The sequence below is a fragment of the Lipophrys pholis genome, assembly GCF_963383615.2.
Source record: "Lipophrys pholis genome assembly, chromosome: 19".
Classification (NCBI taxonomy): domain Eukaryota; kingdom Metazoa; phylum Chordata; class Actinopteri; order Blenniiformes; family Blenniidae; genus Lipophrys; species Lipophrys pholis.
Genome location: NC_137647.1, coordinates 19,809,022 through 19,830,491, shown reverse-complemented (window position 1 = coordinate 19,830,491; position 21,470 = coordinate 19,809,022). Strand labels below are relative to the sequence as shown.

At 42.4% G+C, this 21,470-nt stretch overlaps 1 protein-coding gene across 1 annotated transcript in view; it reads right to left on the bottom strand.

Moving 5' to 3' along the window:
• Window positions 1–6,528: 6,528 nt before the first annotated feature.
• asic2 (acid-sensing (proton-gated) ion channel 2) overlaps window positions 6,529–21,470 on the bottom strand; it is a 450,674-nt gene continuing 435,732 nt past the window's right edge. Inside the window, exons 7-11 of the mRNA XM_080488572.1 lie at window positions 14,248–14,401; window positions 12,633–12,724; window positions 11,406–11,485; window positions 10,684–10,752; window positions 6,529–8,557 (exon numbers count right to left, since the gene is read on the bottom strand). Of these exons, the coding sequence (XP_080344698.1) occupies window positions 8,456–8,557; window positions 10,684–10,752; window positions 11,406–11,485; window positions 12,633–12,724; window positions 14,248–14,401 (497 nt within the window). The 3' untranslated portion in view covers window positions 6,529–8,455. The remainder of the gene's footprint in view (window positions 8,558–10,683; window positions 10,753–11,405; window positions 11,486–12,632; window positions 12,725–14,247; window positions 14,402–21,470) is intronic.

Genomic DNA, 21,470 nt, shown 5'->3' with positions numbered 1-21,470 from the left:
TTTTCTGATTTCGTCGTCTCTGTTGGCGTCACGCATGAAGTCCTTTCAGTCTTCGATGAGAATGTCATTGGTCAACATGAACTTGAATGGTGTTCAGATGGACAGATGGACATTGCACGGATTTACAGGCTCAACAGGCGGATGAATGGATGGACATATGGCTAAAGGGTGGTTGGATGGTTTGGCAGATTGGCTGGGTGATCTGTACTTTTTGGCTTTCTGCCTTTTAATTTGCCTAAAAACAATGCCTAGCTCATATCTTGTGAGTGTTAACAGTGTCTGTAACAACCTTGGAAAGGATTTCCAATTTTCCAAGTGAATGAAACTTTTCAAAACGGACATTTTCCCGTTACTTTGTGAAATAGTGCGCGCGGGACTTTAGCAATTAATCAATGAAAAGTGAACAGAATGTATTGTTTAAAAGTATGCATAGTCAAAATATTTCACAGCTCTCTGCAAGTTGAAAACAACCTGAAATATCTGAAGTCAGGAATGACGGCACACCCATCTTTCACCAGTGGAATCTAAAAGAAATTGTGTGCTCTCGGTAATGAGATTCACTCCACAGGTCTTTCTTGGCTCGAGCCCAAACTAATCTAATAAACATCCATGAATTCATTTTTGAATTAACTTGTCAACACTCGTCTCGGGCTGAACAGATAACCTCCTGAAAGAAGGTAATGAAGACCTGCCAAACGCATGATGGACAATTTGAGGTGACCTTTATGGTGTCAATTCAGTTCTTACATTTTGCGGTGCGGCTGAAATAGCTTGGTGATAAATGATTCTGTCAACAGAAAATTAATAAGCAACTATTTTGACAACCTATGAAATATTTGTCATTTACACTGGTTAGTGGATGAGCCTCCTGGTCTTTTATTTTCAACAAAATATATATGGATTTAATTCATAATTATTAGGAGCTAAGCTGAGAAGAATATGAGATTTGACAAATGTATTTGATCTTAATTGATGTATGATGGATTTTTACACAGTTTTACAGCTGTTTTTCAGTTTGATCTCAAAGATATACAATCTTAAGCCAGTCTGTCAAAAAGGAATGACTGCTCCAAAAGCCTTTTCACTATTTCATAAAAATGTGAAAAATCTGCTTTTGTTGTGGCATGCAAAAGTATTTTCCTGAATGAAATGTGCAAGTATAATGACGTTTTATTAATCTCATGAAAATATTACCTGGAGATATCGGATTAGCTTTTCGAATAAAGGTTTTGGAGTGACCTATAAAAGCCAAATCTGCAGCATTCTAAAGTGCAGGGAAGTCAAACTCATTTTAATTCATGGGGCACATGCAGTCCAATTTAATCTTAAATCGGCTCGAACAGTAAAATGGAGCAACTCCAAGTTTTCCCTTTACTCTTTAGTCTAATGAGGTTTGGTGCATTTCAAGAAAACCCAAACAACTTGATACGTTTTGGGAAAATTAATCTCATCATAAACTATTGTGAAAAACATTAGCTGGTGCAAAAAAACTGTGAAATGTTAAAAAACTGAAAAATTGTGTACTATTGCAGCATTTTGTTGACTTTAACATGCAGGTTTTTTTTTCAAATCTCAACCATCCATCCATCCTCTACTTTCTGTAGCCTTTGTTTGATACTATAAGGGGCGGAAGCGTTAAAGTGGTGCCAGGCACACACACGTACCCCAACTGCCAATTCAAAAACCAATATCAAGCATACAGAGAGAAAATGCTACCTCGATACAGAAAAGCCCAGCATATTAAAATCAGGTATCTTGTTGCTGTGACGCGATCGTGCTTTGCACTGTAACGTCCCACCACCCTTAAAACCCATGAAATCACTGAAATGTACTCCTGATGCATGTTCTTTACCGTCAGATCAAAGAACTCGACATATTGGCGAGTCTTGACAGTTGCACTCCAATCTGTTGCATCCCAGCCTTTTTTTTTTTTCCCTCTTCTTTCCTCTACAAATAACAGATTTGTAAAACCCTTGAACGCCCAGCTGAAAGACTCAATCTCATTGTTTCAACAACCCTCTCTAAAGCAGTTGTGCATTCCCTCTCTACCCACACGATCAGTTTGTTCACAATGAGGTGCCGATGCACCACGGCTGACCTTCAGGCAATTTCAGATGCTTAAATATCTGTTAAATAAACTGTGACTGAACCCAGGCTCAAAATCCAGCCACTTTACAAAATAATTCAGTGGAAAACTGCGACTGCTGCTGTGCAGTAGATTTCAACTCTAACTGGTTGTCCCAGTGTGGTTAATCCCCCCCCCCCCAATACCCCCCATCAACAACTGAAATCCCTTTGCTTTTACCTTCAGGGCAGTTCTTGAGTTGTATGTCTTCTTTTCCCTTTAAAGCATTCAAAGGTAAAGATGTAAAATCGTTATCGAGCTGAATTAAGGTCAGACATAACACTCTCACTGAGTTCCAGAGCTTGTAGTTTCCAATGTTGGATTTTTTTAAAAGTAGCAATGTCTAATGAAACCTGACCTGTGAGCTAAATCAGCTTTAAAGTGGATTTTTCTGCCCGTGTTGCTTGACTCCTGCACGGTCTGAGCCGCTGTAATCATTCCCGGCTGAATACGAGAACACTTCAGCTGATATTAGAGGCATGTCGCACAGATGTACCGGGTGGGGGTGGGGGGTGGGGTGGTGTACGCCACAATCGATGTGACCTGACTTGTAATTCGACTGTTCCTTTTTGTGGGAGTCGCTTTGTGCAGACGCCAGAGCTCGTTCTTTCCAGCTCCCACCTATAAATGTTCATGACGCCTTGAAGTCGATACCGAGGTCACGGCCTCACTTCATGAGCAAAACTAATCTGAGGAGAAGTTTACAGCCGGAGTGAAGAGCAAAACCACGAGTGACCCAGATAACAGAGCTAATTAAAATAATATCTTTGCATGTGGAGATTCACTGGTGGCTCAGTAAGTGCATCTGGCAAATCTGCCATCAACATTTATGTTTTTCCTTTAATAAACGATCGAGCTAAAATAGTCATAAGGAATCCAAACCACAATCATGAACAGTATTTAAAGATCATCCTACGATCAACAGCTATCATTATTCTGCATATCGAAGATATAAAAGTCTGGATTGGTCATAATTTTCTGCACTCAGATAAAACAGGTTATTCTATTTTGACCAAAGAATATGAGACACAAATGATCTTATTGTTATATTTTATGAACTAAATAGCACCCACAAGACAAATGTTTAGAGCGAAAATACAAAAAAATAATGTTCAAACAAAAATGTAAAACTAACGGGTTGGTAGAGAGTGGATGGGTCAAAAGGTCAGGGTTTCCATCCAAAGAAAGACACATACAGTAGATGAGTTTTTGTTTTTTTTTGATGGAAAAGCAGGGCGAGGCCAGTCTGTACCAGCAGTCAAGAACAAAGTTGACAAAAAAGCAAAAGCAGGTAGGAGAAAATACTACCCTTCTTGTACTAAAGGCTGTAACATCAGCCAGCTGACGAAAAAAAAAGAAGAAAGTTTGTTAGGCCAGAGAGTACTCCGAGAAGAAGCTGTCACAGGCCACGGCCCCTCACAGCAGCCACACGTCTGTAAAGCAGCATTTTAATTTTCCAACTGCACAGCTTATTTTACACTTCAAATGTTTTCAGAAATACATTTCGCGGAACTGTTTCAGCAATAAAAGACAAAGTTTGTGTCCACCCTGCGATGTTGGTCCAGTTTTAACAGCAGGAGCTGCCGGCCTTGAGTGATGCGTTCAGGGGCATCACGCAACTCCAAACTGTGCTATGTTGCTACATGCTAAACACGCTTTGAGGCTCATACAGTAGCAAAGCTAAATGCTAAACATGATTCAAATGTGACTGACACACTCATCAGCAAGCTAGAATGTGTGTGCGCAGCACATGGCAGTGCGTAAATACAAAACACACATTCCCTGTCGTTGGACCACACTGCCCATGCTGCGGTTAAATTTCTTCCGGCAGACTGAGATTGCTGGAGAAAATGACATCACTTTGTTCAGCAGGACCCCGGAATGTTGAACTTTCTTCTTGTTGTTGTTCTTCTTCTTATGGAGTAAAACTGGAGCTTCAGTTGTTGCTAGTGTGGGGAACAAGCAATCTGATGAATCCTGGAGACTGAGCAGGAGTCTTTATAGTGAGTGCTTGATTGGCTTGATTGATGACAGGTGTGCAGCGGTGGGAGGGAACAGAGAAGGAGGAACAGCAGAGGGAGAGTGGCGAGAAAGAGATAGGGTACGTCCGAATTGTCCCGCCTAACTCCTTATCTATAGACTTTACCTTCAGGTACCTAATTTGAAGTACTGTATTCTCCAAACAATAAGTCATACTTTGTTGAGTTGATTGGCTAAACCTTTGACTTATGTATATATCAAAATATACTAATTTATTCCATCTGCAACAGCTAGATGTTTGACAAGTGTATGACAGCAGAATGTTGCCACAACCTATAGTAATTTATATGGGAAATACGGTAAAATACACAAGAAAATCTACAATACTCAGCAGACAGGAAGACTGCGGTGTGGGGGTAATTGATCTTGCAATATGTTCGGAATTGGGAGGCAGTTTTCCCAGCATGCCTTGGATAGCACACTCTCACTATCACAAATTCTGTTTATTGATGACATTGTTGTTAATGTTGGTTTTGTCCAATGCAATTTTTTACTTTTATTACAACCACTCTTAACACTGTGTGACTGTTTGTAGATTGTGAATATTGATTGTGATCGTACCAATGTGTGGTTGTTGTCTATGTGTGTGATAATATAGAGCATTATTCTTGGGGTCATAGGCCCTATGGGGCGCAGGATCGAATATTAAGCCAAGCTTAACAAGAGTTACTGGAAAAGCAAACCACTAAGCTGCTACAATATTTAATGTGGAACAGCCACACCCTCGAAGCCTCTATTGGGTATATCGGTTTTTAGACTTTACGTTAGTTTTTAGACTATTACGCGTTAGTACCTGATACAAGGTACTTTACCTCCTCGACTGAGGTTCCAAGAGAGTTAAGGCGAGCTGACAATGTGAAGTCGGCAGACAGCAGACTACTGATCGCGAAGAGCGGCTCATTCAGAACCCCGCTATTCTAAAAACCCAATCACAACAAGAACGCTCAGGAACAGAGATTAATGCACAGAAATCAAACCCGTGGAGCAACAATGAGTTGCAGACATTTCTTTGTGCGGTGGCCGACTAGAGAATTCAGTGGGAGTGAGACGAAGCGAGGTTTCCGAGCTGATGTTCACCCACAGATACTGCCGATGTTTCGAATTACCTGGTTTCCCTGTGAACTGGTGACCGTTTTCCTCGAGCATCCCTTGTAACAGCATATGTTAAAAACTCGACTGAACCGTTTAACCGAATTTCCATTCAAATTTAAAGTACTATACCCTTTTTATTATTCTAACATCAGCTGCTACTATTGGCTGGTGGCAGAAGTTGGTCACCAGTTAACAGGGGAACCAGTTAAACTGAACCATCGGCCAGTGAACCACATCTTGATGCAGCACGATCATAACAATCAACATTTTGTATTATTAATGATTTAAGCTCTTATCCAAAACAGTTGAGTTGTAGTTTAACTCTTCCAAATGCATGCCTGAGGGTGATTACTTTGACACCATCTGGAAAAGCTCCGACGACTCCGCCCACGCCGAGGTGGCACTATATTGTCTATGGAGTAGAGGGGAGTAGTGCTAGAGCTGTGTCATTGAAAAGCACGATAAAGCACCTCTTTTCTCCACTCCAGTGCTCGACTTAAACTTCAACAGGTAATCGTGACGCTGCCATGTGGTTAGCTCATCAGCTAATTGCGTTAAGTAGTCGAAGAAGTGTTTCTAATAAAGTGGCTGGTGAGTGCACGTCTCTCTGCTGATGTATCTCCACACGCTGTCAGATACTTAAACATCTGCTGTGATGACTTCAGATCAGTCCCTTAAAAGGAATTGTTGAACTCTCTGTTGACTTCTATTTTGTGCCATCGTCAGATCCAAATATGAAACTCAGCAATCTTAAAGTAAAGTCTTTCCCATCACACTGGCAAGACTGTCGCCTTTCACCCGGAAACATTTCATGCTTCTTCAATGACCGTTGGGGATCCATGATGCTAAGCTAATGGTACCATCCCACTATCATTAGCCATCATCGAGCGTCTGGTTTAAAGGCTCGGGAAGAAAACTGCTGTCAGTGCAGTTGTCAGGTTAATTGCTGGACTTCGTGCAGGCTTAAATCCCACAGAGCTGATTTCATGGATGAATTTCCTTTTCCCTCCTCTCAGCTTTAAACACTCGGTGCACTTAACGCTAATTAGCAAATGTGCTAAGCTAGTGAAGACTGTAAACATTTTATCAATGGCTGACATTAGCGTTATTCCCAAAGCATCCCTGCATCACAGATGTGTCTCCCAGAGCAGGCAGACAAATTGATTTATGACGCTCGGCTTTTTGTTTTCCGTATCTCCTCTTGTGTAAAAATGACTCGCAAATCAGCTTATCTTGCTCGGTCTCGGCGAAACACAAACACGCCAGGCGCTGCAAAACAACTTTTCATTTAATTGTTTCACATTAAAAACACGCACACTGTTATGCTGCATCACAAAATGAGGAATCGCCGTCCCGCGATATAACAATTTGAAGCTGGAAGAGAAGAAGAAACAGCCAGTGTTGCCGCCACGGCCGGGCCGGGAGCATCGACCCGAGGACTGTGTTCGTCTGAAGCCACGACATGAGATAGTACACAGAGACAGCAGGTTGAGCCACAGATGGGAAATCATGATTCAAACAGTCCCACAAAGCACTTGAATTCATTCCTACCTGTAATGTACATTACAATAATGACAGAGACCATGCTAAGATGATCATGGACTAGAGATCAGATGCAGTAAATCTTTCAAACAGTCTCACAAAAGCTTTTGGTGTGAAGCCATATATATGATTCCTAGGACACTGGAGGTTCGGCCTGAACCTGGAAAGATAATTCCGGAGCTCACGGAAAAGAGTTTTTCCTCTGACACTCAACTAACCCGCGATGCTACGGTCTATTATGTAATACACTCGCCTTGTGAATGCAGATTGAGGAACATAAAGTATAATAATAACTAAAAAAAAGAAGTAACTTCTGGATCTGTAATTGGTTTCTTTAAGTTCAGGCATGTCTCTGTGGTACCCGTTTCATGAGAAAAACAAAGAAAGAAAAGACAAGAATGTATTTACACCATAACACAGTTTGATTCTCCTCTTGGTGCTTTTCTAATCTGTTGTTAAATTGTCAAGCCTGAGGATTATCCTTTTTTCAATATCTATTTATTTCAGCAGAGGACAAAATGAAGCCCTGCGAGAGGAAATGTTAATAGCTGTCCAAAATATCACTCTGGTAGTTTCTTAATGAAATAATGTCCTGACGACACCAGGGTCTTATTCATACAGTGCGGTGTTTTCCGCCCCACTCACCGCCTGACAGGCAAATAAATTCCGACTCAGCCTCACTTAGCCGGGCGCTGTTGGTGAGGTGCATCAGCCAGAAGCCAGTCCGCTCGTCACATAAATTCGCGGTACGCCGTCTCTTTAGAGTCGCTCAAAACGAGGATGTCTGCACCGCAGGAGTCACGCAGTAAATCCGCAAACCGATGAGAAAGAAATTATGATAATATATAAAAAATAATAATCTAAAGCGTTGCCGTGAGTGAGCTCTGCGAAAATATTCAGGTGGTTTCTTCTTTTTCCCTCCACGGTGACACTCATACATCACCCGCCATAATTTACTAAGACATGATCAATTGCTTGTTGGAACAGGTTTCTGTTTTTTGTAGATGGATTGGTTATGCCTGAACTATGATTTTAAACAACCATATGTTCAATCTGTACATTCGAAAGTTTATTATCCTGTTACAGGCCAGTCCTGCCAATGAGAGAGAGAGAGAGCGAGAGAGAGAGCGAGCAAGAGAGAGAAAGCGAGAGAGAGAGAGAGAGAGAGAGAGAGAGAGAGAGAGAGACAAATGGCACACATGTACAGTAAAGCAACACTGCAGTCCAGCGTACGCATCAGCAAAAAGAGCAAGAGAGATCGACGCATGCAGTTTGTACAGTTCGTTTGGCAGTGAGCGACGTATGAAGGTGTTTGTTACATGGACACGCTGCGCAGGGATGAGTCCCCATCGCGGGTGGTTTGCCCTACACAGTCTCTACGTTGTCTGTGTGCATGTATGTAGGAAGGCCACCTTCCTCCAGCGGTACAGTGCAGGGTGACAGAGCGTGCTGAGAAGTCCAGCCGACAGCTCCTTAATCCCCATTAGTGCTCCAGACGTGGGGTGGGGGGTGGGGGGCGGTGTGCCGCCGTCCTCAGTCCAACCCCCCGTCCCTGTCCCTGTCCCCATCTCCTCCCCTTCCCCCGGCGAGGTCGCCAGAGGATGCGAAGGGCAGAGCGCCGCCCAGTGTGGCTCTGAAGGGGGAGGGGGGAGGGCTTCAGCAGGCGATCTCCTCCAGGGTGCCCAGCGTCGTCTGCAGCGGGACCGTCACGGTGTGGCTGATGGACTCCGAGTGGTTGGCCACCGGGTCGCAGGAACTCTGGGAGGAACAATCGGACCATTAATACAGTGTACCACACCGCAGGGTGAACTCTAAGCTGTTTCAGAGGTGGTCTGGTAGATGCAGCAGTCAGCACTGTGACCACCAGAGACATTCTGTTGGGAGTCTGCATGTTCTTCTGAGGGTCTCTGCCTCGAGGACATGTTTCTGTAAATTGGCAGCTTTAAACTTCCTGTAGGTTTCAGTTTATTGTCTTTTAGCTCCATAATGGTGACGTATCCAAGATGTACCCTACTCTGATATGGTGTAAAATTGGAAATGAAGATGGATCAATGGAATTGGGTCTACAGAAGAGTGTTTGAGAAAGTGTTTTCCCTGAGCAGCCCAGAAACACACTTTTTTAGAAACAGTCGCATGTTTCGTGTCTAGCTATAGTATTTGCTCATTGTCACATCATTTTAGTGTGATTTTTCAGTTAACAAAATTTGCCTCGTCATGAAAAAACCCTACTCTGTCTTTCATTGGCTCGACAGGCCTCATGTTTCATGGTACAAATAGACATTGCTTCATCATCCTAGGAAGTAAAATAGGCAATATGGTTTGTTGATACTGCGGAGTGGTGCATCGGGGGGATTTTGAAGTGGATGTATGTAATTCTGACTGAAAAATAAGTGAGTATATACCGTATACCTGCTTATACCCTGGACTACGACACTGGTCTCTGGCTAAAACAGCTTAAACAACTAAAAAAGCTGCATCCACCCAAAAAAAAAAAAGCTTATAAAAAGGTAAAAACAGCTACAAATCTAAAACAGCTGGAAATATCATAAAGAGGCTTGGGATCAGAGGTTTGAAGGTTCAAATCCCACTGACAGGTTACCACTGGAGGTCACTGAGCATGACCCTTGACCCCCAACCACTGTGGCAGCTCACTGCTAAAATGTAAAGAAGTAATTCCCCACGGCCTTTTGATCAAGAAGGTTGCAGACCCCTTCCTCTCGGTAACCTAGAAGTCATAATCACATGAAGAAATATTTGGATATTTTAGAGTCTTTTGGCTTGTTTTTTTTTTTCCTTCTTCGGAGATTAATGAAACTTCACGATACTTCCACATTTCACAGAGCAAGGAAGTCGCCCTTCAACGACTCTTCAAAACCCAATTTCCGGGATTCCTCGAGCCGAACACAACTACTATGGGTAACTGCTAATGCAAAGCTTTGGGAGCACTCGTCTCTTCTACAATAGCCTTTCCTCACACCCCTTCACAAGCGTGATAGTGTCCCCCAGAGCCCCTGTAGCCTTTTTATGACACCTGAAAGCTTCAAAAAAAAAAAAAAAAAAGAAATCCAGAGCGGGGCGTAAAACTGTGAGAAGTGTGAAAAAGTATCCGGAATGTGTTAACCACAGATTTCTTTTAAGGCATCCGACTGCAAAAAAATGTCACCGAAAAAAAGAATTACTTCCAGGATGAAGGAACAGGAAGTGCAGAAAAAGTGAACTTATTTCAAGGATTCTGCAGAACTACTGGAGTGATCATCACTGGAGTGATAGTCACGGTAGGACAGGTTGGCAAAGAGAACAATAGTGTTGGCATCGGCCAAGACATTCACAATCAGGCTGTTTGAAATAGAGCTGAAAAACAGCCATAGGGTGTGTTCTGCGAACAAGAACTAATGTTTTCACAAAAAGTAAGACTCCATTTGGGGAAGTACTCCAAACATCTGGATTGATTTAGCCTATTAGGACAGAAGTGGAATCATTTCGCTAATGTGAAGGTGCAGCGTCTGTAGTGTTCCAGCAGCATATTACTGACCCCCTGTTACAAATCTGCTGCTGCAGTCCCTCCACGGGCCCAGCTTCCTCCTCTACACTGTCGCTTTCGCTTTTCTGGATTAAGCTATCTGATGTTCTTGCGTGTGTGTGTTCATTAAAGGGGCATTAGCCCGCCCGCCCGGCGGAGTCCCCGCCGCTGCCTGGATTCGTGGAGAGTTTGCTCAAGCAAAGAGAGCCGTTCCCGACCGAAGACCGGCGGTGCTCGTTTCGCACATGTTTTCCAGAGAGACAGGACGGCGTACGGCTAAAGCCAGGTTCTCGTATGCGCGATCAGAGCAGACTCGTCTTTCAACAAGGGGATCGACAAGGGGAAGGTCAAAGGCTGCTCTTACCACATCCTCTGCGTGACTCTCCTCCTCCTCCTCCCTGCTCAGCAAGTCCATTAGTCTGTCTTTGACCACCTGCAGATCAGACAGCGAGAGTCAAGACCAATTTGCTCAGTTTGTCATGAAAATTCATCTTTTTTTTATTACAAGACTGAAAAGAAACATTTGACTTCAAAGTGAAAATGTAATTAGGTGGCCAACGCGCCAACGGAGTACACTGCTGCAGCCGTTTGAGCGCGAAAGCTGTTACACGTTGCTTCGGGAACGCTTGAGTCAGCGACAAGAGGATTTCTTATCCCAATTACTCCATTTTGGTCATTAAAATCGACAAAAAAAAAAACCCAAACTTTTTCTTTACGTTTCAACACCCCAGAGGGAGGCAAAGACTATTATGAGCTTATCAAAACTTTGTGCAGCAGACGGCAGCGGTTGATGCTCTAAAAAGGGGCATCGAATGGAGCAAAAGTAATGAAGAAGGGAGATAAAGCCCTTCAGCTCAGAGGTAAATCGGGATTTCTATCTGCGTTTTACAGCAGCAACATTGTCTTGTCAGCATTCACGATGCAGCTTGTCACAGGGAGAAAAAAAAAAAAACTAAAACAAAAAGTCTGTTAAAAAACAGCGAGACTCTGAAGAGAAGCGTTGTGTGGGTGTATTAAGGCTATGCAAGTTCATAAAAAAGCAAAACAAAGCAAAACAAAGTGTGGAATCTGCCACGTGGGACTGACCTCATACGCGTAGTCGAAGAGCTCTAAGATGGTGAGGATGCTTGCTCCGATAAACAATCCCATCTGACCGCCGATGTCACCTGCACAAGGACACGGGTACAGTCACGCAACGTGAAGCAGAGAGGGTTTTTTTCCCCCTCATGGCGGAGTCAGGAGAAAGACTTGTTTCAGATCAAAGTGAAGGAAGAGAGACATTTATTTTGGGGAATTGAAAGCAGGCCTGGAATGAGAAATGACTCCTGGTCCCGGTAGGACGAGGAAATGTGACCCGGGTGGTCCGACCGCAGTGATTGATCCATGAATTTGAAATTTGGATAACAGATATCTGCACTGTAGAGACAAAGCTTTTTTTTTACAGCTTTGTAATGTCATCTCATTGAAATAATGACTACTACTTTGAACATAGAAAAGCATTAATTGCTATGCTGCACACTGCCCAGTGTAAATAGGCAAAGGTTGGTTGTTACATGATTAAAGCCAGGTTATTATTAAAATTCAAAGGAGAATCACAGTGTTTTTTGTAAATGAAATAAAATATCGAAATAGTTATTTGCTCTTTGCTTTTAATGTTCAATGGAAAATTATTATTTGGGATGAAGGGTATATAAGTTTAATTATCTTTCTGCTTTCTTTCATTCAGAAATTTGGCAACTTTTGTCCTGTATTGTAATGAATTGTTGAATTAAATACACTAAAATTAAAAAAAAGGAAGTGTTAAATAGAGTTTAAGTATATAGTAGAGTATTTTACCATATATGAAATCTCAAATGGTTTTAACATGATCATTCACACGCGTACAGCATGAGATAAAGGAGTCTCTGAGTCAGAATCACCATTAATGAACTTTTAAGTTCACCAGTGATTCGGACTGAACCTGAGCAAACCTTGGTACATTAAGTCGGGCAGACCGATGCTGGAAGGGAAACCCGCTCCGGTACAGAGTCCAATGAACCGCAGGAACTCCAACCTAATGTTTACCCGAATACTTTCTGGGGTTGACTATCTTTCGAGTCGAGATTATTATTCATTCATCTTAATCTAAGTCACCCATGTTCATTAATCACTATCATTGTTTGTCTACACTGATGGTTCAATACCGACTTGATGCCTTTCTATTGATCGTCAACGTTTCATGACCTTCTGATGAGACGGTCGCATTTCTCATCAGTCATCACCGTCAACACGCCCCCATGGCGTCCACCAAGTGAGTCCGTGTACATCACCCACCCAGCAAACCCGCCACCTCGTAGGCTTTCTTCTGCTCAATGGTCTCGTAGTTCAAGGCTTCGAAGAACACGTCCAGCACCAAGATGTTGTCCCTGCAAAACATAACAACCAAATTTCATGTGATAAAGCAAAGCAAGTTGCAGTCTGTCTGTTTCTCTACTCAGCGACCGTCACCGCCGCCGCCGCGTGGGAGGACGACACGCTGAGCTTCTCACAGCCGGTCGAAAGCTTTCAGTCGTTTATTAGAAGGAGACAATGTGGGCAGCAAAGAGGCTCAGTGGTTTGTGCAGGTGTCTGGCAGGGAGAGCGGCCTCTCAGCTCCCGTCTATACTAATCCTGGAGGAGGGAAACCGTCACGTTTTCACATTATCTCCCTCACCCGCGCCGCGCGCTCAGCTTGTCAGCTAAATTACAAATTTTTAAAATTCCAGGTTGGTGCGTATTTTAAGCCACCGCCATTGTTCCGTTCTGTGTATATGATGAGGAGTGATTTTTAATATAGGTCAGTCAAGATCGTTGGAGTGAAAAAAGGCTTTGATTTGGTCTTTGATCCTCACGTCCTACCGCAGAATGTATTTTCCAGTGTGTGTTTACTATTAGTTGTGTGTTTTCGTTGAGATCTCATTGTTAGAGCCGCACAAGAAGGAATTAGCTTTGTTCCCTTTCAATGACATGAGATTGCGAGTGTCACTCAACTTGATGAATTAATACATAACGTATGATTAATGCATGAATACCGATCTGATTTACTGACGCTTTGCATGTATGAAAATAGCAACAAACAATGACATTCGATGCACGGAGATGTCGGAGCTGATCTACCAATGAGACGCACGGAGGATCATATCTGACGGAGGTGAATAATGGCACACACCTTGGATTTAATGTGATTGTGTTCATGAATGTGGAAAATTGAGCGTACCGACCAGATCGAGCAAAATACAGAAGCAGTTTTTGCTACTAAGAAAGTCTGAAATCATATAAATTGTTAAATACTGAAACAATTTTTAACGTGTTTTGAAAGGAGATATGAATCAGTTCAGATCTTTAGCAGATATTGTGCAGTTTTTATCATTTGCAGCTGGATCCCCACAACTTTTATTTGCAGACTTCGTTATTCATGTGATGTTTTCTGTGTTGTTCAACTTCAGAAGGACTTTGATGTTTTCTGATTTTCGTCTGCTGCTCATTTTTTACACTTCAAAAAAAAAAAAGTGGGGATACATACATCAGAGAGGGGGGTTTATCGCTCCATCATACACTGCAAAAAAGGGGATTTTTATATTTATAGTTAGGATTATACTGGAAAATTGAAGGACAAAAATGATTAAATAACCTTTAAAAACAAGTGAAATTTTCATGTCTAAAAATAAGATTTTCTATCTTTGCAAGTGCCTAATAATTTGCAGTGTCCCCAGTAAATCACACATTAGTAGCAGTTTCATTTACAACTCTTTTGATGTGTGGAAACAGTGCAAAGTCCTCATCAAATAACTTGTTTTATCACAAAAATAAATGATTTCATGAGGATTTTTTGTTTCTCAACAAAGTTATTAATTGCTGTAATGGTCATTAATGACTGGTGAAGTTGGATAATTACTGAAACTGCACTCACGTGATGTACTTCTCCGACTTGTTGAACTTCTTCTGCAGGTAGCGCGCCGACGTCTTGCTGGGGATTTTGACCATGGACAGCTCTTTGTTGTAGCGGGTCATGTTGCACGGCGTCCTGCACATGCAGTTGCTGCTCTCCACGGCAGACAGTTTGGCTGGTGATGGCGAAGGGGAGGGGTGGGGTTGGGTGGGGTGGTTGGGGTGGGGGTGGGGGGGATCGCAGCAGAGAAAAGGAACGTGATGTGGGATGGCAGACACGAGGGATACATTTTAGTGGAACAATTTTAGTCTGGTTTCATCCTGCAGTGATGAAACAAGAGGCTCTCAGTCTACCTGAGCAGACTTTTCTCTGAGTTTTCATGAAGCGTTACATTATTGATTCGCGTGTGAAGCTCCTGAGGTGGATTTGACTATTCTGCAGACAGCGTGTGAGTCTGACTAAGGCCTTCATCTCTGTAACAATTCATACCCGCCTCACGAAAACAGCTCATCCCTTTAAAGAACCTACAATCAGACTAAGCAGCTTTAATAATAATATTAACAATAATTAGGGATGTCCCGATCCGATCGGTAGATATCGGATTGGGGCCGATATTGGTGATTTGTGAGTGATCGGGAATCGGTGAATCCAGCCGATCACCCTGCCGATCTAAACCCCCCCCCCCCAAAAACCCCAACTTTTTCACGTCAGCTGCCGTAAAGCGAGCCCCGTTTGCGACCTGCCGTAAACTGACTGTCACCTAATAACCACAACAATCAGGGACTACAAGCTCCGGTCGAGCTGCAGAAGCTAGAAGCAGGTGGAGCGGGGCCATAGACCTATAAAACTAGAGTTATATATAGTGGTTTTTGTGCAGGAGTCTACTTCTAAATTTCTATGTGGTCTGTTGTGCTTGGTGAGTCACAGCGCCCCTAAAGGCGTGGCATGTGTACTACATGCCCTGAAGCGTCGTGTCGAGCCGTGTTCATAGTGATTTATTTGTCACAAAATCCAGGTGAAGTTGTTTAAGTTAACATAAATAAGAGATACAAGACTGCAGAGTGTAATTGGGTTTTTGTTGTTATGACTGAATAAAGTTTAAATAAGTTCTTATGTTATTCTGAGAAGAATTTTGATTCAATAAGTGAGTTTTACAATAATTTCTAGCGAAACAAAGCTTCTGCCAATAGTGCTTTTAGCTTCAGACATCTTAGTTGCTCCAAAAATAGACTATTGAGTATATTTGCAATAGCAATATAAGTATCGGATCGAGAAAGTATCGGTATCGGCCGATACTCAATTCTGAAAAATCGGATTGTATCGGTGGCCAAAAAGTGTGATCAGGACATCCCAAATAATAATAATAATAAAATGCAATATAACGAGGTTGTAACAAGCGAGTCAAGCTACAGTATGTTGCCGATACCGGATGAGAAAAACGGCACTCGGATAAAACGACAACACACGTTTGATATTACAAGTGTGTAAGTGTGTGTTTGTGCGTGTGACATGAATAATTAACCTTTGTAAATTCAACACAATTAGTCCAATTTCACTGCTGGGCCCTTTGTAAACGTTGCTCCTTGTGAGCTAAAGGCTGAGAAAAATATAAATAACAAAAATTAAAAATCACATCATAATTAGTTCCACAGGTAATGGGAGGAAAAAGGTCATTTTCACCATGTTTGAACCTGATATCTTCTGTAATGACATGATATTGACAATATCACTGAGTTCTTTTCAACAAGCTTGCTGATTAGGGAAAATCTCATTTAACATCACACTGTTGTTTTCATTAAATTCTCATCTTTCTTTCTCATATATCCTCTGATTGGTCATATTTACTCACATTTAAGTCCAAGTCCAACTATCTGACCCATCAGTGGGCGGCCACACGGTGGCGCTCCGGGGAGCTGGTGGGGCTCAAGAGGATTCCTCAGAGAGCAGAACGGTAGCCTTAACGTATTTCCTTCCTCATCTTTTTGTCTTGTTTATTCGCTTTGTTTTTGAGCTATATCTGTGTGAGTGCTTTATTTGAATGTTTTTTTCTGTTTGGCTCTTTCTATTGTTGTTGTCTCTTCACTGAGTTTATAATTAACTGATTAGATGTACTTTTTGTGTTTGAACATGGTCTGTTGGAAAAAACCCAATAAAGAACATTTAAAAAAATGTCTAGTACATAGGTCAGAAGGGTTTCTTTTTTTGTTTTTTTTAATTCCTGCATCTATTCATCGGCATCATTTTTTGCATGACCAAATAGAAAAAAATCCCATCTCGTACATCTTTTTGAAGAACATGTTCTGCTCTAGTTTTTCTGTCTTATTACAGTTGTTGACATTCCCCTGTTTAGGACTGAGTGTTTTGCCAGTCAGTATCGAAAGCGACAGCGGCAATGCAGGACTGACTGTACAACTACATAGAAGAAACATTTTTCATTTCCATGCACAAGATAACATTCATGTCATGATTTTTCCTTAAAGTTTCGATTATCATTCCACAGTACATTAGGTAATTCAAATATATACTTCAACAAGATAATTCATACTTTATAAACACAACCACAGAAAAAAAATAAAATTAATAGACTTTTTTTTTTGTTTAAAATAAATAATTAAATAGGAAAATAAAGAGGGAAATAACTAGAAAAATAATTAAATAAATAAATAAATCATGGCATTATCATTATCCTGGCAGATGTAGTTGTTACACTGAATATCAGAACTCAAAGAAACTCTCTCATCCAATCCCTTTCATCATTCTAATTTCTCCCGAGTCGAAATGCACGTTTATTAGCTTCATTTGAATTATTGACTATTTATTCCACTGTTTTAATTGCCCTTTGTCTTTAAGTGTGCTTTTATTTTCCTTAATATCTTGCTTTAGTTCTAGGAGTTTAATGTAAATTCAAGCGTTTCTTTGTCTTTGTGAAGCACTTTGAATTGCCTCCTGTATGGGCGGTGCCATACACAAAAAAATTTGCCTTGCCTAAATAGATGTATCGACTCGTCTTGTTCACCTCTCCGTGAGCGAGTGTCGATTATGTCGAAATTGAAACTTGCAGCCGGCATATGTTGGAGTTGCCGACCGCCGCGGCATGCCGCGTCTCGCACGTCTGCTCATGAAAGCGCGCGCGCGGGGCCGGTGTTTACATCGCGCCGTGCGTCGGCGTGGCCGCTCCCCCCGCTGGAAGTCGCAGTGACGGCGTGAGTCAATGTCACTGTCAATGTCACAGTGGAGAGGACATAATGCACCGAACACAAACACACCCCGAGGCGGCATCTGTGAAATCGCCTTCACGCTGACAGAGACAAAGTCCCGCTGCGGCGAGGCCGAGGCTCTGCGGCGGCGGTTTTGACTCGAAGACGGAGGAGGGGGGACACGCGACTGCGCCGGGGCGATTCGGCGTGAGGCCCGCGGCGTCCGACGTAACACCAACTGCTCAGCGGCGCCGACGCTAGTGCTGAGCGACACACGGCTTTTGAAGCTTGGTGGAAAAGTTTGTCAGTTGTCGGGGCAACTCCCGGAGCCGCAGTCTGGAAACTCATTTGAGTGGCTCTCATTTAAATCCACCAGAACTCATTCGCACTTTTTAAAATTTTGGCTTTCTTGTTCCGTGAAAAATTTCTATATTTTAAACATCCCCACATTCTGATTCATTTTTCTCTGAATGAGTCCGAAAATAAAATGAGGTGTTATCAGACTCGATATAAGCCCCCCGACACACACACACACACACACACACACACACACACACACACACACACACACACACACACACACACACACACACACACACACACCTCCATCACGCCCTCGCGGTGCACTAATACTCGTCAGGTCCGTGTGGTCACGCCGCCGCAGGAGGGAATTCAACACGCTTTCTCCAGTGGTCTCGTATTTTTATTTAAATCAGAATCCGAAGCCGAAAAAAACTTTATTGAACCTGGCTGAAGGATTGAAATGAGAATTAAACTCAATGAGAGCTAAATGAGACCTTATTGGAAACGTGGGAGCAAGGCCTCGTACATTCGAATGGCTGATTTCTTCGTCTTTGTCCACCACTCTCATTTCCTTTTTTTCCCCTTCCGCAGACATTAAAAGTCCCCCGAAAGAGCATAATGTCTTTATTACTGATCTTTTCGATGAAACGATGCAAAATCTCTACTATTACTTTGGGAAAACTGATCTTTTAAATTGAGACTGATGGCTCAGCAGACAACAGACAACATGGTGTTAGAATACCGTGGCTGTGGCTCGGTGGGTAGAGTGGTTTGGATCCCCATCTCCCACCCGTCCACATGCCAAAGTGTCCTTGAGCAAGACACTGAACCACATATTGGATGGATGGATGGATTGATAGTCTCGCATGGCAGCCACCTCTGGAGTTTGGTTCCAAAACTGGAGTGTAAATATGCAATTTGCACTCTGAATATTAAATGATCTGATCTGTGTGTGTGTGTGTGTGTGTGTGTGTGTGTGTGTGTGTGTGTGTGTGTGTGTGTGTGTGTGTGTGTGTGTGTGTGTGGATGGATGGATTCCAAATTACTGGAGGAACTTGTGTAGTGGAACGCATGTTAATGTTACACCGGAGAATAACACTGATGATCTTCTGCAGCCTTGATGCTAATTGCCTGAAAGTTGCGATGCCCTCAGCACCAGCTTTCTAACCTTTTTTTGTGTTTTTATTTTTTATTTTTTTTTAAATAACTGGGACAACTTGGAACATAGGGACTGGGTAAGATCCTGATGTGGACAAAGGTCTATCAGAATGCTTAGAAAAGACGTTATAATGAATGTGTTGTCCGTGTGCTCTCACGACGGGCTTCTATTCATTAAAAATATACTTTAGTTGAATATGCAAGATTAAATAACCTTGTACACTGCTTTTTAATTGTTACAGCACCATCACCGCCGCCACTTGAATGGGAACGCTCTTGAAATGTGTCCAAATAACCCACATTGAAAAAAGAAAATTAAAAAAGAGAATTCCTGTCGAGGGTGTTTGGTTTAAAGACGTTCTGCTTGGGACGTTTCCGCCTCTGTTCACTGGCTGTGAATGAAATTTGTGTCGTAACGATGCGCTAACTCTTGAGACTTCGCCGAAAGGGTCCTTTGAGACACGTGTCCAGTCAGAAGTGTGGCACTTCCCACACTCAGTACGTTTCTTCCCACTCATTGCTGCTTTTAAGATGCATGCGTTCCCCCACCCATCCTCCATCCCATGAGCCACTAACCCCCCCCCCCACCCCCCCTTCCCACTCAGCTCTTCCTCACTTCCTCATCACACGATTTATTGAAACCCATTAGCCAGACTGTAGCTGTCCTTGATGTTAATAATACCGCAGGCTACCGTGCACCAATTGGGAACCATGAATTACAAAATGAAAGAATGAAAGGAAAGAAAAAAAAAAAAAAAGAAAGAAAGAGACCCGTGCCAAAGGGGACAAAGGGAGCGAGGACCATTTGGACTCATTTGTGAGAAGAGCCAATATCTGCAGGGTTTTGTATGAAGGGCGAGCAGCCGAGAGTCACATTTCATCTTGTTGATTTCACCCCTGGAACACGATGTGGGAGCATTTATAATATCACCTTCGTGCAGGATGTGATTTGTGAAGAATAGTCCTAATGAAATAGACATTCAAGGATGAGAAAAGAAATACGACTTTCATTAAAACACTTTTCCAACTACATAAATACTGTATCATCATATTATATTTAAAAGACTGAATAAGCTCCGTATGCATGAATAAAGTCCTATCATCCCTTTGAAAATAAAAGTTTCTGACTTGTAAACTTCTGTCAATTGTCACCGTTGCCTATAAATACATTTCGAGCAGGAGGTATAGTGGTTCGCCCTCACACTCGGCTCGTTAGGTGACTTTCCTGTTCAGAAATCATATTGTGCCAACATTTTTGGACTTGAGGCAGATTAAGAAGGTATAAATAGCGTGAACAATGTCAGCTCACATGTGCGAAAGTCAGGGAAACCCTTTAAAAACAGTATAGTTTATATACGTATATAAAAAAAAATTATATTCATATTTATAGTCTCTCTGGTATATGGGGGAAAAAAGACAATATTATCAGGAAACATTAATGCATAGTGACATTTTATTTTATAAATTGAACAAAATTACAAAAAAAAAAAGCATCACTTTGGGCAGATATCACAGCTTGTAAACACTGTTTATAACCAACTACAAGACTCTGGATTCTATTATTTGGGAATTTCCCCCCATTCTTCCTTGCAAAAGGCTTCCACTTCTGCAATATTCCTGGGTCGTCTTGCATGCACAGCTCTTTTAAGATCGACCCACAGATTTTCCAAGATGTTTAAATGTGGAGACTGTGAAGGCCCGTTCTAAAACCTTCAGCTTGCGTTTCTTGAGGTAGGTCCATGGTGGATTTTGAGGTACGTTTAGGATCGTTATCCTGTTGTAGAAGCCGTCCTCTTTTCAGCTTCAGCTTTCTGTACAGATGCTGTGATATCTGCCTCCAGGATTTGCCGGTATTGAACGGAATCCTCCGCCCGAGCAAAGCTCCCTGTCCCACTGGCTGCAACACCCCCATCTTTAACAGTTGGCAAGGTGTTCGTTTCTTCGAGAAACCCGGGGTTTGCTGAGTGTTTGCGGAGTCGCCGTATTTAAGAAACCCTGAAATTGGCACCAGCTGGCGCTCCCTAATGACAACGGTTGACACATGCTTCAGGACTAATGAGCTGGTGAAGGTCTGAGCTTGTAAATAAAATCTGACACTTTATAACTCTCAGGGTGCCCCGACCTTCACACATGCCAAAGTGATGTTATTTTTATTTTTGTAATTTTGTTCAATTTGTAAAATTAAATGTCACTATGCTTTAATGTTTCCTGATAATATCATCTCCCCCCCCCCCCCCCCCCCATGTACCAGAGAGACTATAGATATGAATATAAATTTAGGAATATATAAAATATTTTTTAAAGGGGCGCCCTGACTTTCGCACACAACTGTAGTTATGAGCTTCCTGCTTCCCCAAACTGAGATAAAACAGAAACGAGCGATACGGCCATTAAAGGTACAACATGTGACATTTCAGCAGTACCACTTATGTGCTGTGGGTGGCAGTAGTGAGTCGCTTTAGCATTCGATCTGTTATTGATCTTGACTGTTCGATCTACCAGCCTGCTGCTGATTCTTTAATAGTCCCGAGGGCAGATCGGAAACTACGACGACTCGCCTTGTGGTGCCGAGTGGTATTACAAGTC